General features: G+C 43.8%; 1 protein-coding gene across 1 annotated transcript; it reads left to right on the top strand.

Annotated features, from left to right (window-relative positions):
• Nucleotides 1-2,790: 2,790 nt before the first annotated feature.
• Nucleotides 2,791-4,260, top strand: LOC309680588 (actin-1-like; the record flags this gene model as incomplete). The annotated part of the gene is given in 4 exon segments (XM_082494245.1): nt 2,791-2,982; nt 2,985-3,153; nt 3,700-3,812; nt 3,814-4,260. Coding segments are annotated over 4 exon segments (921 nt in total).
• Nucleotides 4,261-27,575: the final 23,315 nt, after the last annotated feature.

The following is a 27,575-nucleotide window of genomic DNA, read 5'->3' as shown; positions in this document are numbered from 1 at the left end:
CATCCAGAAAACAGTCAGGTCAGGATGACAAGACCCACATACATGCAAAGAAAGAACAGGGAAGATATCAAAATAATCTGGTGTAGAAAGGTACAGAGAGAAGCATGTCTCCCTCAGACTCTGGTTCTACTTGTTTCTCTTTTTGGTAATGCTTTCTCGATGTGGAAAGACATTTATCCCTGCTGCTACAGGTCGTACACATTAGTCAGGCCCTTGGGGTTTATGTGGACATACAGACTATGAGTCAGCCAATCTTCCTCCCTCTGGTTTTACCCCAGGTAAACTCAGACCTTCCAAAGCTCATCACCCTTTTCTAGGTGCTTTCCAGTCTGGTCTGATTCACTCAGAGTCTGCCCTGAGTTACATGTTTGTCTCCAGAACTATTTGGACAGAGAATGGCTATGGAGAAAGGACAAGCCCCGGCTTGCCTTGGGGGGATCGATTCTGTGCAGGTGACACAGTCAATAAAGTGAAAAGACATGCGTAAACTTGTAAGTGAAAATGTGTGCTCAGCACTGACACATAAAGCAATCAAGACTGGCCTATAAACAGTACGTTTAACTATCTATGAATTTTTACAATCTGATGTCTATGAGACAGAGCTCATCTATGTCTGGTATGTTGTGACAATTACGTTATTACTGTGTTTCCAATGTGCCTCTCAGCTTCAGGTTCACATTCCATCCCATTAAGAGGTGACAAACAGTAGATACCATCTAGTCAAGATGTTAGCAGCTCGTGTGGAATGGAATTGCTCCTCATGTGTGTCTCCAATGCTGGCAGCCTCTGGCAAACATCAAAGGCCAAAGACAGACTGATTTTCAGAAAATCAGCTATCTTTCCACTCCTGAATGAGATCTTGTCGTAGCAGTGTAAGCTATACTGCCAGGTGAGCACAAGAAATTTTTGATGTCTCATATTGTCTCATCTATGAGTTCAATTTACAGTACCTCAGCTAAAAACAAACAGTAATTTCACTTATTACAAACCCTATAGTAACAAAGTTAATTAACACATGCCATTTTTTAGGTGATTTATGACAGAACCGATTTGAGGGAACAGATGAGCATTCCTGCGTCTAGGTTCAACTGCGTTTTAATAACCACGGTAAATATTCCCTTGTTTTACTACTCAACATCATGTTCCAAATGGAGTGCTTCACTGTAAGATGCATGCAGACTGCGCAGGATTAAATGGGGCTTCTAGTGTAATGCGTGTAACAGCCTCTTAAATGATTAGGACACCTGTTGACATTAATACAGAAGCCTGCATAAAAAGCAGGTGTGCCACAAACTGATATATATGTACACAAATATTAAGGGGATTAGAGAAATTGCTAAAATGGATAGAGTGGCATTTCCACACAAACATGTCTGGAATCTAAACAGAATGGAAATGACATGCATAGAGCTGATCCCCTGTTAGATGGCTTTTTTTCAGTAGTTCATATGAGGTATAAACATCTCTGTACAAGGAGGTTATTTGCTTACACTTAAAATTTCTGTTTAATATATATCTTTGTTTGGAATTTGCCTCTAATACATAACCACATTCATTTAGTAGCTAGCACCTTTGCTATGTGAGTTGCAGGAAAAAATAGTTAAATTTAATAGAAGCCACCCCTGCTTTGAAGCTGCCCTGGATTAGAGCCACAAGGAGAAGCAATTAAACTCTGGCAGCAAAGGATTCAAACTGAAGTTATACGGTGATTTATTTTTTAAGGAAATTTTCTCTGTAAACAGATTTGTTTGTCAGATCTGATTGGATTCAAAGCTATATAAATTTCCTTCTTTGGTAAATATTCTCTTGAAGCAAAAGTTAAAAAAAAAAACAAATGGGGTTCCCCCTGAAATGGGGATCAGTTGTGAAGGTCTAGGATAGTTTTAATCCTTCTGAACAAACTTCCAAAGATTGTTTGTACTTCTCAGCAAAGCGCTGAATCGAAAAGGGAAGCATGGAAGGAAGACATCTGTGTGTCTGTTTATTTGCGGGCAGGTCAGCTTGTCAGCAGCCTAGGCTATAGATTCATTAGCAGAAGGAATTTCTTTGCACTAGAAGATATTATAAGCATTGCCTAGAACTGTCAGGGTTTTTTAAACTACCAAAATGCAGAAATTATTATTTCACTTCTGTGATTTTACTAAAAAAATAGTCTTTAAGTAACAAGGGCAGGAAATAAAGACTCCAGAAAGCCCTAATCAGTGCCAAACATAATTCTACCTAATCATTTTTAGGAGTTTCCCATAAAGCATCAGAAAAGATTCAGGTGACAAAGGTCTGCTTCCAATGCAGACATTATTCAGAAAAGCAAACTGGTAATTCAGTTAATACTTACAGGGAGGCAAAGTTGTCCTAATCTTCAAGTCTTGGAAATATTTGTAGAGTCTTAGCTAAGCCAGAGGCACATGTTAAAAAATTAATAATTGTCATGCATGTATTTTGCAATACATGTTTTTCTATTCTGAGGAAAACATTGCTCTCAAGCTTGTTACAGGGTTACACTCATGGTCGATGTCCTGTGGATCAGCTGTGGTGAATTGATAGTCCTCTGGCTAGAGTCATGGAGAAGCTACACTGGCCATATCCAGGGAAGTTCCTGGGACGGTGTAACTTGCTGGGAAAACGTATTATCGTATCACTGGTCATTGTGAGGTAGTTGGGGGCAGATATGTTGGAAACAGCAAGCTGTACAACCCCGAGAAGGTTTCCCTGGCAATGACCAGCCTGTAAAAGGGGAATGGGCAAACAGTGCAGGGGAACCACTCTGAGGAGCCATCAACTCTGCAAAGAATGTTTGACCCCAACGTTTTGGATGTCCCAGATGTAATCTTTGACAATGGGTCCGGGTTATTCAAAGCAGGTATAGTAGGTGACTGTGGCCCAAGATCTGTTTTTACAGCAATTGTTGGTCGCTCAAAAGTCAAAGCTACAATGCTTGGAGCTGGGCAGAAAGAATGTTACATTGGAGAAGCAGCTCAGTCCAAAAAAAGGGCCCTGTGAATCATCCAATTGACTATGGCATAGTTACATGCTGGGATGATATGGAAAGGATCTGGAGACATGTCTATGAGTATGAGCTGATAATCAAAGACAGCAAAAGGCCAGTGCTGCTGACTGAAACTCATCTCAACCCTCTGCAGAACCTGGAAAAAAATTACTATCCTGGTTTTGGCTGGGATAAAGTTAATTTTCTTTCTAGTAGCTGGTATAGTTCTGTGGTTTGGATTTAGGATGACAATAATGTTGATAACACACTGATGTTTTAGTTGTTGCTGAGTAGTGCTTACACGAAAAGTCCAGAAATTTTTGGCTTCTCATACTGCCCTGCCAGCAAGTAGGCTCGGGGTGCACAAGAAGCTGAGAGGGGACACAACCAGGACAGCTGACTAAACTGGCAAAAGGGATATTCCATACCATATGATGTCATGTTCAGCATCCAAAGCTGGGGGGAGTTGGCTGCGGTGTGGCAGCCGCTGCTCAGGGATGGGATGGGCATTGGGGTGAGCAATTGCATTGTGAATCACTTGTTTTGTATATTTTTTCATCATTATTATTATATTCCCTTTTTTTTCTGTCCTGTTAAGCTGTATCTCAGCCCATGAGTTTTACCTTTTTTCCAATTCTCTCCCCCATCCCACTGTGGAGAGGAGTGAGCGAACGGCTGTGTGGTGTTTAGCTGCCTGCCGGGTTAAACTACAGCAACGATGGAGATCATGTTCGAAGGTTTCATGGTGCTGGCTATGTACATTGCAGTCCAGGCAACTCTGGCACTCTATGCATCGGCCCGAATTACTGGAATAGTCGTGAACAGTATGGGGACTGTATGGCATTACCCACTCTGTCCCCATATATGAAGGATACTCTTTACCCCATGCTGTCTCCAGGCTGGATATTGCTGGCCAGGATATCACGGAATATTTTATGAAGCTTCTTTTGGAGAGTAGACATACTTTTGTTAGCACAGCTGAAAGGGAAATTGTGAGAGACATCAAAGAGAAGTTGTGCTATGTAGCTTTAGACCCCATCCAAGAAATGAAAGCAAAGCCAGAAAAAATCATAAAAGAATACAGATTGCCTGACAACAATATCATTCAGATAGGCAACCAGTTCTTTTGTGCACCAGAGACCCTTTTCGTGCCCGCAAACTTTGGAGTTGAAGCTCCCAGTGTGCACAAAATTATCTTCAACTGCATCATGAAGTGTGACATTGACTTCCTACCCAGAAGGTCACCCTGGCCCCTCTGCAGCTGCTGCTTATGAAGAAGTGTCTCGCAACATGTCAGGAACACTTTTATCCTCTCTGTTTAGCTGTTCTCCTGGAGAATGCTTTTCCAGCTGCTGGGCTGGATCTGGGATTTGACCCTCGGGAGCTTCCCAACAGTACATTGTCAATGTCTGTTTACCAGAAGGAATAAGCATGCACTTTTTAATATTTTACTCATGTGCAAGTTACCAGAATACTTTCTCTGAAGGTCTTCAAGGAGATTGTGATCTGCTGGCAGGTGGCACTGGTAAGTCTCAGCCATTTGTTCACTTTGAGAGCAGCCAGGTCACAGATGAAAGGTCTCCAGCCTCTCTGCAGCTGCTGCTCTGCAGACCAATATTTAATGATTACTGATATTGCACAGTGAGATTAATGCATTCACTACATGAAAACTTTCCATCCAGAAGGTCACCCAGGTGCCTTTGCAGCTATGGGTGTCTCGACCTACACGTGTGCCACCTGCTCATCTTCCATGCATTACCACTTACTTATGAAGAAGTAGATAAGACATAAGGGGAATTTTTCTCCTCCAGATGTCATCACCACTGTGGCTGTAGGCTGTGTCTTCAGCGTGTGAGCTGGATGCCATTCTGGAGCCTCAGGGGGAACACAAGGCTGGGCATTCAGGTCTGCTTCTCTTTTGTATTTTTTATAACTTTATAATAAGGTGTTACACTCCTGCGGAATGCAGGGTCCCCAGCAAGCACTCCTTGCCCAAAGCCCAGGGGCATAGCTGGATCTAGTGATTGTTCAGCTTCTCAAACACACTGTGCAACTGTCAGCAGTGCAGAACACATGAATATGAGGGACCGTCCGTCTCATGTCCTACAGGTGCTGGTGGTGAGAAAACTCCACAGGCTGCAGATTGCAAATGTCCGCTAACATATTGTGCAGCTGTGGCGCTGGGCATCCTGGCATCCATAGTCCTTCTGGCAGCTTTGGGTCACCTGGTTAAATTGTTGATGAATAGGAAAGGCACTCCTGCATGTCACCCACGAGAGATGGGCGGGGGAGCCCTGCGGTCACACACAGCCACAGACCCGCCGCTGGCTGCAGCAGGAGAGGCAGTGGAGAGCTCCCGCCAAACTCCCACACACCGTGATCACCCTGGCCACCATGTCTCAGCGGCTCATCAGCCTCATGGTGAGGATTTCTCTCCCTTGTCTCTCGCCAGCACTACTTCGCTTTCCATGCCTGGCCTTGCCTCTCGCTTGCCCGGCACCCAGGCCAAGAGCACCCCCTCCATGCCTTTCAGGAGAGTCTGGTTGCTCTAGAACTAGCAGGATCCCACCAGGGGCCTCATTGTGGCCATGGCCACGGCCACGTCGGGAGGACTAGTTGGCCACAGCGGCAGTCATTGGGACTGTCGGACCCCTTGCTGAGGCAGTCAGTTGTGAGAGAATTAAGACCTCTATAAACTATCCTGTTGGAGAAGGGAGGCCAACCTCTAAGAAACAAAAAGACAGGTCTTTTTTTTGTCCACTTGTTTTTAGCTAAGCTAACTCCAAAACAAAACAGGGATACCAGTGTTACCTTGCTTGCTTTTGGACTCATTTGCCTCATCTTGAAGTAGCAATGAGGAAAGCAAATTTCCCAGCAGGTAAATTCTTCTCAGATCTGGCAAACTCACACAAAAGCCCAGAGTCTAAGTCTCCCACAACAGCCTCCGGTATCTCCTGGCCTGAATATGCCATCCAGTGAACTGAATGATATACCAGCAAGATAGTCTTCCTCATTTCTCATGCCTGTGCAGCAAGGCTATCCATACTACATGATGTTGCATCTGCTTTAAAGAGGGAGAATCTAAAAAGCCTCAGGGGTGACCAAACAGCTGAAATTCCTTCCCATTGGTGAACAGGATGTATTTGTCCTTTTTTCTCCAGTTACTGAACGGAAAGGAGTGAGCTTTCAGTAGAAGTGTTCTTTCTAGAAGTACTCCTTTAAAGCATTAAAATCACTGCCTGTGGACATGGTTTAGGAATGGTGAATATAGCTAGTCTAGAAAGTCAGTGGTACCTCCAGGTAGAGAGGCTATGCCAACCAGAAGAGCTGAAATGCACTTTGGGCAGGAAGAAAGAAGCCCCCAGGGAGCTTCTGCTGTGCGTGGAGCCGATTTGACCACAGCACTGAGAACCAGAACACATTACAGAAATTCTTGAGAAAATCCTGCTGCATACACTAAACCAGTGCTAAGAACACTAAAGCCATTGCATCTGTTGCCTTTAGAATTGGACTGCTCCAAAATGATTCAGGCTCAATGCTCCAGGCTGATTCACACTGTCCTCATTTAAAAATTATTGGGAAAACAATGTCAGGAGCAGGATAAAGCTCCCTCCTGCTCTGTTTCCTTCCCTTCTCAAATGTGACGTGCTTTGTTATATGGAGGTGGGGTTTTTTTGTTCAGGGTGGTAAAACACTGGAACAGGTTTCCCAGAGAGGTGGTAGATGCCCCATCCCTGGAAACATTCAAAGTCAGGTTGGATGGGTCTCTGAGCAGCCTGATCTAGTTGAAAGTGTCCCTGCTCACTGCAGGGGGGTTGGACTAGATGACCTTTAATGTTCCCTTCCAACACAAACAATTCTATGATTCTATGATTCATGAGCCATGCCACAAATAGTCAGTCCCGTAGCAGAGAGACATGTAATTAAATATCTTGTTACTGAGCCTGGAAGCCATCTATATACTAAAATGGGAGTTTCCCAGCTCTTCAGAGGACAGGTCACAGAGGTGGCTCCTGGGCAACATTCTTCTAATTTGCTTAGACAGGCACTACCCCCTCAGCATTGTACTGGAAGTACAACTGAAGCTAGCAAACTGTCCAGGTCCCAGCATTGAGGCCAAAGATCTGGAAAACGTGTCCTCAAAAGTTTGTCTCTGCATCCTATCAGGTCTGAGAGCAGATCCTTGGCTATGCTCTGTGCTCATCTCGAGGGTGCAGGCCAATGGGTCAAAGCAAAGCAGAGGGGTTATGCACTGCTGCAAGAGGTCAGTCCAACCAGAGACATAGAGCAACACTGTTTGTGAGGCATGTTCTCCTGCACAAGCAACCTTGCTCTATGTGTCAAGAGAGAGAGCAGGGGCAGCAGGATTTCTGTCACTGCGTTGAGGAACAGTCTGGTATGTTGGTGAAGCTTGGGGATCCTTTCGTATGCCCAGTGGCAGCTACACTGGGGAATTACACCAGTGTCGCATACCCCCATTCCCAAGAAACAGAGGAGCTGCTTATGCTGGCAGAGAGGAAAGCAAGAGAGCACTTTTTTATTATTTTCACACATACTCTAATGCAGAGGTCAAATGCAGTGTGCACTGCATTGCTCATTGAGGAGACCCGTCTCTTGTACGGAGAACCAGAAGTATTTCAGAGTTAAGGAACAGCACTGTCGACTGCAATATCCACTGTTATGTTCTGTGATAAAGCTCATGCACACACAGAAAGGAGCTCACAGAGATGATGGCAGGAGGGCAAGCCCTGACTGTCTACACCCAGGCCCACCACAAGGGCCATCAGCTCATCAAAGGACCATTTGTACAAGCCTAAAGGAGCACAGGGGCACACCATGGCAGACAGATCCCCAAACCAAGAACCCCCCAGGAGCAAACACCCCGTCTGGGTCCATCCCAGGGCTGTCCCAGCAGAGCCATCAGCCCTGGTGGCCTGGCATGAGCCATGCTGAGCAGCTTTCCACATCACCTTTCCAGCTAAGGGGGTTGCTGCCTAAGGTTGGGACGCATCATGGGATACAGGGGAAGAGCCCTTGAAGATTGCACAGGATTTATTATGGGATGGTTAGGAAAAAAACCCAAAGCGTGACAAGGGACAGGTTTAGGTAATTTGGGGAGGAACAAGACTGGGGAAATAGAGGAGTAAAGAGAGATAACAGGCCGGTTGCATGTATGTAGTGTGCTGGTGGGTGTGCTTGTTTGGCTACACCCTTGGCCTGATCAGCGCAGTGCATCTTATCTTCATATTAAATTCCTCCCTAACTCTTTGCTGGGTGGGAGCTCTCTGTTCTGTGTACATGTGTGTGTACGGGAGTCTGAGTGCAGCAATGGGCAGCAGATCATGGGTAGGAGGGCCCATGTGCCAATGGTGGCAGTGTCAGGAGCGAGTCTGGGTGTGCAAATAAGCATGTGATCACTAGAAAAGATCAAGATGGACTAGCCAGTGAGTAGGTGAAGTGTCCAAGTGTCCTGGGAGCAAGGGGTGAGTGGGCCTCCAAGGACCAGCTTTCGGTGTGAGACCATGTCAGTGTCTCTAAGGGCAGGAGCACAGGTGGGTTGGCTATAGGACCCAGGGAGTCCTGGCCAGCTGTACATGTGTGATGCTGTGTACTAGCAGCTCGGCATCCCAGGGAGCTTGTATATCTGTGTGCCAGCAAATGGGAAAACTGGGACCTATTGGCTAACTAAGGTGGGGGGAAGACTGAGTGAGCCCAGTCTGCTGGATGGCTCCCCCTTGTATGTATCATAGAACCATAGAATATCTATAAATACCATAGAAGTTGGAAGGGACCTGTAAGGATCCTTGAGTCCAACTCCCTGCTCCTTGCAGGACTACCTAAAACTAAACCATATGACTAAGAGCATCATCCAGATGCTCCTTGAATGCTGACAGTCTTGGTGCCATGACTGCTTCCTTGGGGAGCCTGTTCTAGTGACCGACCACTCTCTCAGTGAAGAACTTTTTCCTAATGTCCAGTCTGAACTTCCTCTGACACAGCTTCATTCCTTTTTCTCGTGTCCTATTACTGGTCACCAGAGAGAGGAGATCAGCACCTCCCCCTCTGCTGCCCCCCATGAGGAAGCTGTAGGCTGTGATGAGGTCAACCCTCAGCCCTTTCTTCTGCAAGCGTCCAAGCTGATCTAACCAAATTACTTCAGCTGCTTCTCATAAGTCTGGCCCTTGAGGCCTTTCACCATCTTGGTCACCCTTCTCTGGACACACTCTAACAGTTTGATGTCCTTCTTGTATTTAGGCGCCCAAAACTGCACACAGTACTCAAGGTGAGGCTGCACCAGTGAAGTGTAGAGTGGGACAATCACCTCCCTCCACTGGCTAGTGATGCTGTGCTTGATGCACCGAAGGACACAGTTGGCCCTTTTGGCTGCCAGGGCACACTGTTGACTCCTATTCAACTTGCCATCAACCCAAACCCCCAGATGTCTTTCCACAAGGCCGCTCTCCAGCCTCTCATCCCCCAGTTTGTACATATAAGCAGGATTATCCCATCCCAGGTGGAGAATCCATCACTTGCTTTTGTTAAATTTCATATGGTTGGCCATTGCCCAGCTCTCTAGTCTGTCCAGATCTCTCTGTAAGGCTTCTTTACCTTTGAGGGAGTCCACAGCTCCTCCTAATTTTGTATGATTGGCAAACTTACTTAATGTATATTCTATTTTTGCATCCAGATCATTTATAAAAACATTAAAGAGCACTAGCACTAAAACAAAACCCTGGGGTTCTGACTGGCCACCGGCCTGATGTAACCCCATTTACTGTAACTCTGTGAGCCTGATGCATCAGCCAATTGCTCACCCAACGTATTATGGACTTGTCTAGCTGTTTGCTGGACAATTTTTCCAGAAGAATTCTGTGAGAGATAGTATCAAAAGCTTTGCTAAAATCCCCAAACCCCCATATCTACTGTCTTCCTGTGGTCAGCTAGCTGGGGGACCTATGAAAAAAGGAAATGAAGTTATTTAAGAAGGACTTTCCCCTCATGAACCTGTGCTGGCTATGACCAATGACTGTGTTATCTCTCAAGTGTTTTTCAATAACTCCCAGAAAGACCTTCTCCTTAATTTTAACAGGCACTGAAGTGAGACTGACAGGCCTATAATTACCAGGGTCTCCCTTATTACCCTCCTTGAAAACTGGGACAATATTTGCCATCTTCTGGTTGACTGGGACTTCTTCAGACTCCCAAGACTGTTGAAAAATAACAAAGAGAGGTCCCGCCATAACTGGCCAGCTCTTTCAGTACCCTGGGATGAATCCCATCAGGCCCCATAGACTTATGTGCATCTAGCTAGAGCAGCAAGTCGAACAAGTTTAGGGTTGGCTGGGATTTTATCATACCCCCAGGCATAGTCTTCCAGCACAGTGCTCCAGGGGTCCCAGGGCCCCTCACCAGTGTTAAAGGCAGAGACGAAGAAGGCATTCAACATCTCTGCTTTGTCTGCATCCCTATTTGTGAGGTGACTCATCTCATCAAGTAACAGCCCAATGTCATCTCTGATCCTCCTTTTGCTGTTAACATATTGTAAAAAGCCCTTTTCGTTATCCTTCACAATGCTGGTCAGCTTGAACACTAATTGAGCTTTGGCCATATTAATTTTCTCTCTGCAGCGGATAACAGCATCTCTGTAGTCCTCCCCTGTCCTTGCTTCCAACGTCCACGCACTTTCCTATTGGGCCTAAATTCTAGAATAAGATCCCTGCTTAGCCAAGCCGGCCTTCTGCCCCACTTGCTTGACTTCCAACACTTTGGAATTGCCTGCTCCTGCACTTTTAAGAGATAGCTCTTAAAAAGTAAGCAGCATTCATGGACCCCAATACCTTCAAAAGCAGATTCCCAGTGGACCTTACTAACCAGCTCCTTCAGCAGCCTGAGTAAGTATGCATCTGTGTGTATATATATTCTCACCCACGGACCGCCATCCTGCTCAGCCAGAGAAGGAAGCAGGGTGAGGGTTCTGGGGCTGCTTATGTTCATGGGAGCACTCTGAGTGTCCATGATCTGGGTGGCAGGACATGTCTATATACATATACATATGTAGTGTAGATGTATGCCTACAGGTGACACAACTTTACTTTCGCTGACAGTTAGAGTTGAGGACATGGAGCAGCAGCAGCCCTGCCTATCTCAGGTTCTTAGATCCAGTAAGATATATTTTCCTCTAACAAGAGGAAGCCGGGAGTGCTTAGTGGGGTCGGTGTCTTGTGCCACCTGCCATGTTCCCACTGGGGAGGTTCATGCCTCTGTGAACACTCCTGGACACCAAGCGCGCTCTTGCCTGTGCTGCAGTTCTCCATGGGTGCTGACCTTCCAATTGCAGCAGATGCTGCTTTCCCCTTTGCCGGTTCAACCAGAAGCAAAGCTGGGAATGTATCCCACAGGCACACAGGCAGACACACACACAACACTGACACAGCTGGCTACACAGACTGCCCCAGACAAGGCACTGCCTTCAACTGCATTCACTTACAGAGCTCCCCTAAAACTTAAGTAAAGACAGCCATGCCCCTTCCTCATCTTTGGCTGGTTAGTTGAGAAAGGATTTCATAAGATATGTTTTATATTTTATGCTTAATAAGATATTTCATAGCCCTATACCTATTCCCCCTGTCATTCTTCCCTTGTTCCCTTCCCCTACACCTTCCCTCACCAGCTTCCTTAGTTCCACTGCCCGTCCTCTAAACAATGGAGCCAGCTCTGCTGTAAAATTCACTGGAAGCATGGGCGTTAATGGTAATAGCTTCAGTCTCTTAGACAATTTCATCTGTCTTTCTCTTCTTTACTGCCTTTGTTCTGCCTTCATCTTTAGCTGGGACTTCTCTTTTCAAGCCTGTGGATTACCCAGTACTGATTCTCTGCACCACTAAGAATGGATCTTAAAAAGGAATCCTCACTGATATGAATTAAGAGGCTAATTTAAAAAAAGAAACAAACAGACAAACAAACCAACCCCCTTATTTTCTTCTCTCTTTCCCTAACTTTGCTTTCCTTCCTCTGCCCCCGGGGAAGAATCGTGACCACTGCTGGAGTTGCTCTGACAGACAGGCTGAGGGAAACATTTTGAAAGCATGGCACAAAATAACTTCAGGCTCCAACCATTTCCTTCCCATATGCATGAGAACACATCTTCCAATATTTAGTACGGAATGCTAAAGCTGAGCTGATTGCTCAAGAACGTGATCCAGCAAGAGATGCTGGATAACCATAGTCTTGCAGGCACATCAGTGGCCAAACAGAAGTGAGGAAGGTTTCCACTATGTGTTGTGATATACTGCCTCCCAAATTAATTTTACTTGTCATTAGCAGTAAACATTTCACACAGCTGGGATTTTAACCATGTCACATTCTGAACCTCCCTGTGCACAGACAAGAGGGCTGGTCATTCAAGCAACAAATGCATTAAGCTCACCGTGCCACACCAGTAAAGGTTAAATGTTGGTCTGAGCGAAGGTGTGGAATGGGACTGACCAAGAAACCTCTACAATGGAGGAAAGCTCAGTGGAGATGAGAAGAGAACAGAGAAGAGAACAGCTTTTATTATGTATTTTCATAGAGCTCTGGCAGTGAAATGCAATTCAAACATGTAAGTCCTCCCCAGCACTCACCAGCCTTTTCTGCTCCTGAGCATCTTGCAAACGCTTCCTGGGGAGCCTCAGTGGCACCGTATTGGCACAAATCAAATCTGTGCAGAGTTGCCAGCAGGTCCCTCTCTGCTCTTTGACCTGGCAGAGTGTTGCCAGGACATAGTAAGTTATACTCCGAGAATCACAGAATGGGTGAGGTTGTTGTTGTTACCATGAGGTAGCACATATGGCCTGTCTTATGCCACACCAGGCTCAGGAGACTCCACTCTGCACTCATGGCCTCAAAGGTGCAAATGGGTGGTGGCTTCTGCTGACAGTCAGCATGGAGTCTTCCTCTCCTAGTTGCTTCCTCCTCCTCCTCCTTCTCCTCCTGGCAGCCCTTTGTGTCGGGAACAGGTGGGTAGCTCCATTGGGAGTGCTATGTCTAGGTAGGGTGGGCAATAACAGAGGTACCAGCTCTGGGGTGGGTGGGAGGCAGAAGTCATGCAGGGAAACACGGAGGGGCTGTGGCCTCTGTGGGGGCATTTGGTGGGCAAGTGGTGGGGCCAGGAGCAGCACGGCAGGGCAGAGAAACCCAGGGCTGAGTCCCCGTCAGACCTTCCCTATGAGCCAGGCTCTGCTCCCTGATGCATTGGGGGCAGCCTGTCCCTGAAACACGCCTGTCCCACTGGCAGCAAGGCAGCTGGGGAAGCAAATCTGTGGTTGTTTTTCAGCTTTGGAGCGTGTCGCGGTTTGGGCTGGTCTGGCCACTAAACCAGGACAGAGGGGATCACAGGGGATAAGTTGCAAATGCTCGTTTCCTTGGAGATCTGGCAGGTCCCAGGACATGGCTCACCCAGGCCCCTTCAGACCTGGCAGAATCTGGACTTTCCCTACGAGCAACATGGGTCCATGATCCCTTACCGGTCTCTGCAGTTCCATTTACAGAGAAGCATCTCACAACACAGAATGGAAAGCATTCTCATGTGTATTTTCATTAGAACTGTTCTTGGGCCTTGAGTTTATCCTGGGGGTAAATATGCAGTCTTTATTCACTTTGTAGAGTAAGCGCTTATTTTCCATCTTGCGTTCAGAGGGTATGTACCTTCTCAGGTTCTTGGCCGAGGCTTAGAGGTGCAAAAGAGAAGAGCAGTTGGAATCAGGAGAGCGCCAAGATGTGTCCCAGGGGAGCTTTGCCTTGCAAAGCTGTGCTTGCTAGCAGCTCCACCCTTGTGCTGCTTTTATATGGAGATAAGCTGCAAAACATTGGGCTTGATTTGCAAGACGTTTGAAAAAAAAAAAAAAAAAAAAAAAAAAAAGAAAGTTGCATATGTCAGGGTCATAACCACTGACCTGATACAGTTTGGTGTAGTTGACATAACTTCTCCTGGGCTCAAGCTGAGGACGCCAGGAGAAGCAGTGGGGAGTGATCATTTCTTTTCTATACTTGTTGGAAAGGAGTGGAGGAAAGGGGACAGTGTTCTGGGTACAACGTCTGCTGACAGCAGGCAGCAAACACAGTGACAGACACCGTGCCTGAAGGAGGGAAAAGTCTCCTCAATGGATGGCCTGCCAGACAAATTGAAGTCAAGACAACACCAGCTGCCAGGGGGTCAGTCTGCATCTTAGCAGCTACACCCCCACATCACCACCCACGTGTGCTGAGATCACAGCTAATGTTGTTTTCGTGTGCACAGGTCTCCTGAATAAGACTGGCCTTGGCAGCAACCAAACATGGCAGCAAACGCTAACTGAGTGCTTCACCTGGTTGAGGATGTGTCACCATCTTTAAAAATGGCACTGTACATCACAGCTAGACAGCAGCACATGCTCCTAGAAGTGCACCTAAAAAAACCAGTCTTTCCTGCATTGATAAGGTACCAGCTGGAGGACATTGCTGCTGCCACAACCTTTTCTCTGTGGCCACCCTCTCCCCTCAAATGTGTTGTGTGACCCCATCTCATGGTCTTAGCACAACCACAGAGTTACTCTAGAGGCTGGCCTGAAAGAATCGACAATGACTCCAGGCAAACAGCTCAAAGTGAGAGCTGCAGCCCATGTGAAGTGATCCAATGGACACTCTGGACTGTACTCCTCTTTAAGAAGATGATCATGGCAGGGAGTGGAGTGGTGCAAGGCATCAACAGAAGGGCAGAGGAAGTAAGGGAGCACCTTCATGGTACATTAGATTCTGCTCCTAACTGAGCATTCTTACACCTCGGGTGTCAGAGTTACATCCTCAGTGACTCACACAGTGCTGGTGCCACCCACATGCCATTTGCCTTGATGAGATGAAAGACAGCACACATTGCCCCTAACATTATTTTTTATTGATTTTCCAAAGTCTGGATGGTTTTCCTGCATGCTTTTTCCTCCTTACAAATAGTGATTTTTTTTTAAAGTAAAGTTTATACACAGTTCAGATTTGTGATAAAGCCTTTCTTAAAATAGAAGTTGCTGTCTACTGGGATGTGCAGGTGTCTTAATCGAGGCGGTACAGATACAAAGATCAAAGACATAGGGTTACTGATGGGAGGAGAATGGAGAGAATAACCAAGAGTCTTGGTCATGACAGTGCCCTGCATGTTAAGCACCTCTGCCAGGGGAAGGGTAGATATTGTTATGTCTGTCTGTGTAAAACATGGGGAAAAGCAGAGAGACAAAGAAACATTGTAGACAGAGAACAATGATCAAGGGAAGAGCAGCAAGCAGGCCAAGACTCTGGGATCTTATCTGACATGGCATGGCTCCTCTGTGGGGACAGGGAAGCTGTGAAGCCCTGGGTCAGCCCTGGGTCCTTCCGCTTGCCAGGGCCCCCCAGTACAAGCAACAGGCGACGTCTGCGGGGATGGTGTCTTGTGCTGCCACCATGTCCTGGCAGGGCAGGGTAGTGCCACTGCCTACACACCTGGACACCACGTGCTGTCTTCCCTCTGACCTTCCAACCCGGCACAGTCACCCGCTGCACTGTTTCTCCTCCCAGACCCTAGGGCCCCTTCTGTCCTCCTCCAGGCCACATTTCCTGACCTACACCTTCATTAGCTGTTGACAGCATGGGAGGACCGCAGAGAGACTGTCTAAATACATAGGTATAGGCATGAGGTTAGGAAGGGCAAAGCCTGCCCAGAGTTACATCTGGTGAGGGATGTCGAAGTAGGAAGTGCTTGTTCGAGTACGTGGGTTACAAAAGGAAGGCTGGGGAAAATACAGGCCCCCAGATGAATGGAGCTGGGGCGCAGTATCTCCTGCTAGCCATGGTTCTAATTCTGGGGGTTACTGGGGTCACCGAAAGCCTTGCGGTGTTGCTGTTGGAGCAAGAAGGTGGCAGCATTAGGCCTTAACGAGGAAAGGGAAACTTTGCTGCCTTTGTCAGCGGCCTCTGCTGGCCAACCCCAGCAGGGGTCACCGCTGCTGCATTGAAGTTCTCTGCAAGGGCAGTCGAGTTACCATCGTTTAATTATCGTTTCACAGTCCTCTAAATATAAGGTTTAGTTATAAGTTGTGGCATAATATCTCTCTCTTTCACGGTGAATGAAGTCGACCATCATTTTGCTAAACGCTTTGCAAACGATTGTGCTCAGTGTTACTCTTCATAACATGATTGGGAAAACACCCAACAACAAATAAAAAATGGTGTTGGTTTCCTACTAGAAGTTTCAGAACAGAGCTGCCACCTGTCTGTTCTGACTTCCAGTTACTTGAACAATGCGAGGTTTAATCTTTTTAAGCCTGTCAGCTGAAAGTATACTGCTAATTGGCAATGGGTTTTGTTCTAAAGCCTCAGGTTATTTTCATACAAAATTTTCTATGGGAAAGAAAAAGAAAAACTTTAGGTAGTTTCCATAAAAAAAAAAAAAAATACAATTTTCCTGATCTATCTGAGGGGTGTTCCTGATTTTTTGAGTGACACAAAGAATTTCTTTCACATGCTTTTAAAAAGTGATCTTTTACTACCAGAAGATGGTGCGCTTCCACTGCATCATATAGCAGCCAACTTGAGGAAGGGATTGCATTTGCTGTGTAAAGTCATCTCTCCTCACAATGTAAGCAATAGTTATGATGAAATCTAAAGCGGTTTGTGGTAAAAAAAATATAGTTCATACGCAGTGAATACACACATTACTGAAATTGCAGGCAGATTCTGCTTCTACTTTCAATCAATTTTTATATATAGTCATTTTATCAAAAGAAGCTTATAGAATAATATTAAAATTAAAATTAAATTATTATTAGGAGAAGATAATGCCTTTAATCATTCAAGTGTTTTAAATGTTTGCACATAAATATCTTTTACTTGGTTTTTTATTCCTTTTTGTAGACCTTGCTGAAAAATTCGTATTAAAGCTATCTATCTTTGGTGTTGAACAACTTATTATTTAAAATATGAAAATATTCAATTTCTGCATAAAACAGTATGCAAACTGAAAAGTTTTGATCCAGAATGTTCCAGATACCAGTAAAATGCCACAGTCTTCAAAAAGAAAAAAGTTTTGAACCTAGTAGAACTACACCATCACAGTACGTTCACCTGCATGGTATGTAGGGGTCTTAAACTGAATTTTGCAGTTTTGTGTTTCCTATCTATGTAGGGGGGGGTTGTTCATAGACTAACAAATGATAAGAAAAAAAACTTTCCTTTTTAGGCCTTTCTAATGACTTTGTTAAAGTTGTTAAAGCATGTTGGTTTTATAACTTTATAAATTTATATTTATAAATATATATTTATAATATAAATTCATAATATTTTTATAATATATTTATTTATATAAGTATATATTTATACAAATTAATATGTATAAATTTATAATAATTTATATTTATTTATCTTATTCTTAGGCCCTTAAGTTGGGAAGTGAAATGTAGGAGGCAGCATTATGAGGACTATTACTTTTGGGTGTGAGTGGCTGATAGGTTGAAGCAAACCTCCTTATGTCTTTGAAGATTTTGTAACATTCAACTCGTTTATGTCTTTAGAATGAGAAAACAGCAGAATGAGTATTACCATTTGGAAACTCCATACACAAATAACATGTGGCTGCTGCAGTAGCATCAATAAAGAAAAAGCTTTGTTGGCTTTGTCGGCTTTGTCCCCTGTCGAAATTTGACCTGGTTGCCTGGCATGGTGGTTTCTTAGTTTTTCTTGGAGGTAATGTCAGGGTTGCTGGGGCATGTATGCTGAGTAGGGAAGCACAGGACACTGAGGTACTACAAAGAACTACATAGCTATCTAGCTTAATAGGCTGTAAAGAAAGGGGGTTGCGTGGGGCAAGAGGGCATATATTAAATCTGGAAAACGTTTTACGCACATAGGTGTGTTTCCAAAAAGGCCTCATTTTATGCTGCATTACCATGGACTAGCTGAATATGAGTAATTTCTAAACAAAATGCAAACCCATGCAACTATGTTCATGTTTGGTACTTTAACCCAACTAATAAACCCTCTTCAGAGGCTTCTTTTTCAAAGCCTTCTTCGTTTATGCTTGTCAAATGCCAGAACAAACTCTGAACTGTCTGCAAAAGGCAAGACATATATATATATATATAGTTAATTAGCATTTTGGAAAAGGTTATTCGTTTAACACAAAGTAGAAAGATCATCTGTCTGGACCAGAGAGGTGGGGGTTCTTGCTTTATTCAGACGTGCCCAAAGGAAAGGATAGCTCAGCTCTCCAACTATGGCAGTCTGGTGGATGAGGGAATAGAACCATTTAACCTGATACTTAAGCCAGAGTCCAGTTTTAAAGTCAAATATGCTTAGCAGCAGAAATGAAGCAAAACAGCAGCACAAAAAGTGGTTTGGAATAATGTGTTAGCTAAAGGTTTGGGAGACCATACGCTTTTGGGGGCCTCTGTGGTCCCAGTAAGAGAAATTATGCATGAACAAAGCTATTTTTCATAAGTATGGGTTGTTTTGCATAGCATGTCTGATGCATCCCAACACCATATATGATTTATTGCATGTGACTACTAGACTTTTTATGGACACTTGACAGTCTAGGCTTCCAAGTACCAGGAAAAGCCACCAAAGGCTATAAAAATACAGCATAAACGACATCTTGCATGCTTTTTTATGGGAGACGGGATTTAATAGTAAAATATGTGAAATCTCATATTATAGCAGAGTGTCTGGATGTATTAGTGATCACTGCTGGATCAAACTGAACTGGGACCCTCTGCTCTCATGACTTAGCACAAGATACCCTACCCCTCCTGAAGAGTGGGTCAGTCCCACATGGAGCTATTGGAACACATTAAAAAACTGAACCAGCTGCTTAATAAGATCCAGTTTTAACTTCTTAGGTGCATGTAAAGAGAATGGTGATGTCCCAAACATAATCCACAGCCAGCTTTTACAAAATGCCAGTGTCACATAACAGGGAGAGAGACGGAATTAGCACCAAGTGGTCTGTATGTACTCAAAAGGAGGATCTCTGTCCTGCCAGCATCATTTGCTGTGGTACATACTACTCAACAACAATAGGATTTGCGAAGTTAAAAACCCAGATGTAGCCTGGAAGACAGCTTTCATTGACAGCCACAGGATACAGATTTTCTTTTTCCCTCAGCTCTTCCTTAGAGGTAAACGTTAAAACTCTTCTTTAAAATCATTTACAACCAGCAAGAATCAAAGCTTATATATCAGCATCCATGATGGGGAGAGCAAACAGACTTCCTTGTCTCTTCACTAAACAGACTTCCTTGCTGTGGAAGCATCAGCTGGTACATGGCAAGTATGGATTTACCAGAGGGTCGGTAGCACCCACCGTAGGTCCTGGCATTGGTTTTGGTTCCATGCACAGCTCTGCACTAGACCCCACAAAGTGCTAGCACTGTATCAGGAAAGCAGAAGGAGGAGGAGGCAATGGAAGGTAAAAGCTGTGGCAAGCTGTGGCAAGTACTACAACCGCGAGGACAACAGTGTTGTCAGAATTGGTCCGGCTCTGGAATCAGTCCGGTACTGCTAGTAGGGAAAACCCTCTGTAGACTAGAGCCTGGGCAGTGCTGTCCCTACCAAATGTGGGCTCAAGGAATATATGCTATGTCCCCACCACGTAGCCATGATGACAATTAAAGAGGACTGCATCCACTTGCAAGATATTGCTCCAGATTTTGTCTACTCCACTATAAGGAAACTGCAGAGGTATTGGGAGAAGTCTAGAGGAGATCACTGACAATGGTAAATAGCTTTGAAAAAGCCACCCATTTAGTAAATTTGAAAGAATTAGATTCAATCAAACTTGAAAGAGAAGCTAATAGCTTCAGGTATAAAAAGTTTCTACAAAGAGGATTTGTGATCAGTTGTTCACCTTCTCTTCACAGAGAATGACGTTTGGTGTAACCGGCAAGAGAGGAGTTTTGGTTACACACAGGAGGCCATGTCTTATCTTTAAGGACAGTGGCACAGTGGAATTAGTGTCTTAGTGTAGTTCTGGAAGGTCTTTAGTTGGCTTTAATTGGTTTAACACCTAGCCAGGACAAAATACATACCCTAGAAACACCTCAGCACAAGGAGCTGAACTCTGCTAACTTCTGCTGGCACTGTTTTTCTGTGAGTTTATAGGACTTTTTCAGGCACTGATGAAGAAGAAAGCATAATTTTAACAGCCTGTGTGATCAGGTGTGAATAAAGTCATTCCTGTGTCCCATGATCAGGACTACCAAATGCTGTTTATTTGAGCTCGAAGAGGAAACACGTTTGTTTAATTTGTAATGTGTTGAATGTTAGTCTATGAAGTCAAGCGAGAACTGCCATCTATGAGTGTGATACACAGTTGTAAAACAGCCTGTCTTTACTTGGGAAGATTACTAATTAGTGGTGACTTCCCTGTAATCACAAGTAACCTTTGGCATACAATTAGTCTGCAAAGCAAGGCTGTATCAGCCAGTGAAGGTGCACAGTTCATCATATTCCTTACCACTGGAGCTCGAAAGGATCCAGTGATAGAGAAGCATCTCTCCCACTGCACCGTATTGCTGGTCATGAAATTACACCTCCTGTAAAAACAAGCTGCGCTTTCTTTGAAGGCATAAATACAGAAAAGGAATTCTACCAGGATAATGAGGTAAAACCATTGAATTTTTTTTCTCTATGCAGCGAGGCCCACCTGCACCCTGGTATTTTGAAAGCTGGGCACTTCAGCTTTTGTCCATTCGCTTGAAGAACACTACCTCCTCAGGCTTACATTTGTGCCACTCTTCTCACATAGGCCCTCTGTCCCTGCAGCAACCACCAGCAGGACTCAGCCATTCTCATTCTACTCACTGTCACCTTCTTTTCTCCCTTCCATCCCCCTCTCCCTGCCCCTTGCTGACCTGGTATGAATACGTTGCTTTTATCCTGGTTAATAAGTTCCACTCTGAGCATTGCAGCCTGTCTTGTAAGGAACAGGACACATCTTTCAGTGAGTGGGTTATAGAAGCCAAGAGGACAAAAATAATGCTGACCGAAATGTAATTACATGGGCTAGAGGAACATGTGCAGAAGATTAGTACAGCATGGCACAAAGAAAGTTTGCGTCAAGGACATTGAGAATACTCTTAACAAAAAAAGAGAAAAATAGACAACCTACAAAAGGTTTTAAAAGGTTTGTGTCTTAATGATACCTGTAAATATGAAACAGCAGACCAAGTTGCACTATCATAGCACCATTCAGCCTGTATGAGAAACCACGGTTTTGAAATCTATCCAAGATCTATCTGGAGTTGTGAGCAGTCAGATACTCTCTGGAATCCACAATGGATTTTACTAAGAACACTGGGAATTTAGCTTTCCATGAAAAGGGAATTGGTTCCTCCTCTATTTTTGTAAAGCATTATTAGTAGCGATGGTATATAATTATTGCACTAAACCAACCTTGTCACATATACAATTAAAGCAGAAATAGTGCTTGTGTCATTACTAGGCTGGAGATGAGAGACTTCTGCTGGCAACTCTATGGCTAGCATATTCCATCCCTATATTGAGGAAAGTTTTCAGATCCTCCTCTAACCAGTGTTCATCTGTAAACACTACCTTAGTGTTCAGCTCAAAACCTAAACTGTTTGGATGCAACTACTTTCCCTGCATCTCAAGGAAACGTTTTGTGGTTTCTCATTAATGGATAATTACAAGTGTGACTCTAGTGCTGCCTGTTATTAAGTCCTTGTTCCGAGTTGTTTATCATGTTGCCAAATCTTAACAATTTAAGCTGAAATTTTCCATAGTGACTGTCTGTTCCAGACTGAGTTTTATTTCCAAAAGGAAGAGAAGAGGAAAATAAGTTGTTTTGTCCAAGTTAAATACATTGCTCTGGCAGCAGTAAAACCATTGTAATTGTGTAACGGGTTTGTACCTCAGATGTGTTCTCTGACCTCTTATAAGCGTTGAACGAACACTAAGCCTTTTTCTCTGATCTGCATTAAGAGGATGTCTCTCCTATACTGGTGTATGTATGAAACTTGTAGAAGTTGGGGCTTATACCCCTTTGTTGAATTTGGTTAAAACAAATAAAGACATACAGAAGCTATATCTGAGTGGAGGACTGCCTGATATGCACGTGAGTCCACATGTTCTTTCCTTTTTGAAAGAAGGTTAAAAATCTAGGTGGAAAGCATTTTTGAAAACTCCAAGCACCCACCCCTGCCTCAACCACAGTGGGAGGGATGCTTTGACTCCCAGTCATTCAGGCAATAGGAGCCTGAAACTGGATAAGCAAGTCACAGGAAGACTGTGAGCGGGGAAGAGTAGCTTCACTGAGAGTGGAGCGGGGCCTTTTTGGACAAAGAGCAAAATCAAAGAAATAGCACAGAAAAGCCTAAGGGAGCTAAAGAAAATAGTCAAAGAATAGGGATAGAGACAGCTGGGACAGATGCAATTAAGGACAGCATCCTAAAGTGCATTCACAAGAAGACTGATTAAGGTTACATAACCTTCATGTCTAGCACATCCCATTTTTTTAAGTCCTTGACTTTGTAACTTTAAAGTTCTCTAAATGTAGTATTTTTGGTATGTGTTTTAATTTATACACCAGAAAATAGGCCATCTTAGTCTCTTGGGCCTTGTAATACTGAGCTGACCCCATAAGCTTTAAAATTCTGGGTGCAAAATCCAGGCTCTGTGATGGAGGTGGCACACATAGCACAATGTCAAACTGGGCAAGCTCTAGCTTTGCAGTGGAAATCAAATTCAAAATCTAGGCAATTCTCAGTAGCACTTCGATGTTGAGCTTGAGGTGGCTTATATTTATAGAATCATAGAATCATTGAATTGTCTAGGCTGGAAGGGACCTTGAAGATCATCGAGTCCAACTGTGAACTTAACACTGCCAAAACCACCACTAAACCGTACCACCAGGGTTGGTGACACAACCACTTCCCTGGGCAGCCTGTTCCAATGCTTGATAACCCAGTCGGTGAAGAAATTTTTCCTCATATCCATCCTAAACCTTCCCTGCTGTAACCTTGTGTATCTTGTCCTATCGCCTGTTAGTTGTGAGAAGAGACCAACCCCCACCTTCCTACAACCTCTTTTCAGGTAGTTGTAGAGAGCAAGAAGGTCTCCCCTCAGCCTCCTCTTCTCCAGACTAAACCCCAGTTCCCTCAGCCACCCCTCATAAGACTTGTGTTCCAGACCCCTCACCAGCTTCGTTGTTCTCCTCTGGACACGCTCCAGCTCCTCAACGTCTTTCTTGTAGTGAGGGGCCCAAAACTGAACACAGTATTGGAGGTGGGACTTCACCAGTGCCGCATAGAGGCGGCCAATCACTTCCCTAGTCCTGCTGGCCACACTATTTCCGATACAAGCCAGGATGCTATTTGCCTTCTTGGCCACCTGGGCACACTGCCGGCTCGTATTCAGCCGGCAAAAGCTGGGGAGCCCGTGTGCGGTGGTCCCGGCGGGGGGATGCCGTGACTCGGATTCGAACCGAGGTTGCTGCGGCCACAACGCAGAGTACTAACCACTATACGATCACGGCACGCTACCGTTTCCACACAGAGGGCTGGTTATTCACTTTACATTTACCGATTGTTATCAAAAAGCCTTAGAAGTAATCACAAGAAATGAGAAAATAATAATCCCTCTTTTCCATACCATCAGTGAATGCTTTAATCACTGGTTTACGTGATCCTCCTCTTACTGAGTATCTCCAGCCTAATAAATTTTTAATTCCTAATTTTACGTTGAAGACTCTTGGCCCTCTCCACTTTCATTTTCCTCCCTTTCTGCCTTTACACCCAGAAAAGTCTAGTCTAATATGTAACCTTATTTCAAACTTAAGGCAAATTTCTAAGAAATGTTTATCAGAGCCTTTCAAGTGTTATCATATTATGCGGGAAAAGGTCGATGCTATTATAATTGCTGATTTTATAGGAAAATAACCACAACTTATATGTATTGCCAATGTCCTGATCTTGTCAGTGTGTTTTAAATGACCTTGTTAGGTAGACACATTTGAATAACTGACAGCTGAGTGCTGATTCTTCCTAGTTTGGGATCTAATGGCACTTGCGTGGGACTGAGATATTGTTCTGCCCAGAGAGCTGTTGTGCCAGGCTTGTTCACACATGAAGAGCTTCAAAATAAAAAATGAAATTTAAAGCAGTTTCAGTGTTGAGTGGCTGCTGAGCAAGAGATTTTGGGGTTCTATAGCTGTACTTAAATGTAAACAAATTCTTTTCCGGATCTGTCCCCAGCTGGCATAAATCAAGACTGTCCAGTCATCTTCTGTTAGTGTGGTGAACACGATGCATCTTTTTCTTAGAGCTGATACCTGTGTGCCGGATTCACAGTTTATGGCTACCCTCATTACAGAGTCCTCAGAATCCACTTATAGAGGTGCTTATGGCTCTCTCTTGTCACTTCAGGGCCAGCTGTGAGATCAGACCAGGTTGCTCAACCCTTTACCCAGTCAGGTATTGGAAAACTTTCGGAGACAGAAACTGCACAGTCTCCCTGCAGCCTGACCCACTGCCTGCCTGTTGTACTGGTGAAAAATTTATACTTATATCTAGCAAGAACCTCTCTTATTTAAGCTTATTCCTGTTATCTGTCATCCCCTGCCGTGCATGGCTGTGAAGGGCCTGACTGCCTTGTCTTAGTCCCCCCCCCTTAGCCACCTGGGTGGCTGTGAGGTGCCTCTGAAACTGTCTCTGTACCAGGTTGGACAAGTCCCGCAGCCCCAGCCTCTGCTCACAGGGCAATGCTCCAGCTCTCATCATTCTCATGGTCTGTGCTGAACTTGCTCCAGTTTGCTGATGCCACACAAAAGTGTACGCAGTGCTCCAGGTGATCTGTCAAGTGCCAAGTAGAGGGGGTCCACCACTTCCCTTGAGCTACGTTACTTCCCAAGCTGAAATCATATGAAGACCCAAGAATAAGTTTTCTGTTATTAAGAGAGAGGAAGAATTTACATATTCTGCTTAATTCCTTTCTTTTCTTTTTTCTTAACTGTTTCCATCCCCTACTCAGCCCTTTGTTTCAGTGATTCTCCCATTATCATTGCCATAACAATGTGATCATTACTAACAGTAAACTAAAATAACTTGAGCCACAAGGAGAACATAGTAGAGAATCTGTGGAGCTGTATTTGAGTACTAAAGAGTGGGTGAAGTGATATTTAACCACTTGTTAGGTCAGTGTAGATTTTAAAGTTTCAGCCTTTCATGATCTTTACATTAATTTTGCCACAAAAAGGTGGATGGAAATGAACATTACTGCATTAATATATGTTTGTACGCTCTTTGAAATGATCTTAATCAGGGCAGGCACTTCAATAGATGACTCTGTATCCACAAGGGTCTTCCAATTAAAAGTTTTTATTATAACAGGAAATAATAACTAGTGGGATAAAAATACACCAAATCATTGTGAATGCCAGCTTATGATTAACTTGTTGCATTCTATTAGATGCTACCCACTATGAAATTGAAATAGTCCTTGCCGTATAAAAAATTTGACTGCTCTATCTAATTTTGAAATGGTTCCATACATGTTTTTTCCAAAATATTCAAGCAGAGGTATAGCTAGTCCAACAGAATATCTTTTGAAATAGCAAATGAATGCTGCATCTTAGGAAAAGTACTTTCCAACATAGAAAATCCTTCTCTCTTGAAAATACATCCCAAGGTGATGTGTAGAATGTTTCTATCTGTGGTATTTAATCAGCTTGTCACCCATTAGCTGGTGCATCCCAAAGTGGTTTTGATTAACAGCAGATAAGTGTTCCACTTTATTCCCAGAGCATTTACCATATAGGTTATATATTTCTCTGATATGATTGAAAACTCCACTGACTTCATAATGAGGATATATACAAGATTAAGATAGCTTCTGTATGCCAAAGATTGCCTGTTTCACTGCGGTATAATTCCTGCACATGATCAATGTAGTCATCTTCCCATGTCAATGCTATTGACATTCTGCTAAATAGTATTCTCATCCTGCAATTTTCCTGTGAGAAGTCAAATCTTCCATACCATCTTTTCTCTGTTAATGGTACAGTTTCCATAAAGAAACCATAGGATAATAAGCTACCTAGTGTAATTCTGGTTATGTTATAGTGGAGAGCCTTACAAAGAAAGATTTGATTGCAGTTATCGGCGTATGCATTTTTAAACTTCAAAAGCTGTTCAGTGTACATAAATGACATGAGCATGTGGTAATGCCTACCTCTAGCTATTCTGAATTTTTAAAAAAGCAAACTAGTTTTTGTGCCACCGTCACACTATTAGTGTCGCGCTATTCCTTATGTATATTCCTTACCTCAGATACTTTTAAATGCACTATTAAAAGCACAGTGCACAACTGCGTTATTTCTATGGGGTATATTTTTGTAAGCTCTGCTAGGGAAGAACAGATAACCTTGAATGTAGAAAAAGGATGTAATTTGTTGAGTTACAGGTCAAAATAAAGTTTCTTGTAAAAGTGAATCGAAACCATAACCAGTGTTCAATCTTCTCATTGGGCTTTCATGCCCTGCAGTTTTATACCTTGTAGTGGAAATAAGCACGTTTGCCAAGTTCAAGTGCAGGCAGATTCAGGTGTTTTACAGATATGAATCTGCACTCAGAAATGGCCACAGCACAGCAGTATAAAGTAACAAACACATATGGAAGAGCTAACAGCAAGCATCATTTCACACAGCACGTCTTGATGATGAAGCATAAAGTCTTAAAGTCTCCAGATGCAATTGCTCATGCATGCACGTCCTGCAGATGCAAACGTTCATGTGCATATTAAGAGAGCTCTAAGGTACTTGCAGAGTCTATCCGAACAAATCAAGCTTCCAGTCATAGGTTTTGATTACTTACTCTTCACGTACTGAAAATTCCAAAGTGAGTTCAGATCTTTGTAAGCAGGAATTACACACGTGTATTTGGTAGCAATCTCATTAATATTAGTGATGCCACAGCAAAGGCTTCATGGCTAAACTCTAAATTAATACATCATATGTTTGGTCCTTACTTTTCCTTCTATTAACTAGTACTACTAACAGGAAAGAAAAAAATAAAAGTATTCATAGTAAATATTAGGCTAATTGAGAAACCAGACCTTGATGAACTTAGCTGAAATTTAGAAAGTTTCTAAACATCACAGAAATAGAACTCTGGAACCACTTTCAGTAACGAGCTGGGAAGAGACCCAGCGAAAATTTCTGGTGACCATTAGCCTGCAGGAGAGAATCTGAGATGACTTTTGGTAAGTTTACAGAAAAGATTGCATGATACCCTCTTCAGTTACAATAAATTGGGTTTCACTGACCCCAAGTGTTACTTATGTAAGTATAGATATATGTAAATATGTAAAGAATTTCATGTATGTAGACATGTAAAAATATGTATAAAGGTACATATTGCAAGAGTCCAACAGTAACTGACTGGTTGCTGCCTTTGAAAGTAAAACTGCCACCTATATGACTGAAAAAAGAAATGAGAGCAATCTAACGGTAAGTCATGAACCCTACGCCTCCTTCATTGCATTCCCAGGGTTACACTAGGTAAACCTGTGTATCCTCGTCATGAAATCAGTA

Source organism: Vanellus vanellus (assembly GCF_965231255.1).
Source record: "Vanellus vanellus genome assembly, chromosome: 1".
Lineage (NCBI taxonomy): Eukaryota > Metazoa > Chordata > Aves > Charadriiformes > Charadriidae > Vanellus > Vanellus vanellus.
This window is presented reverse-complemented; position numbering and strand designations above follow the sequence as displayed.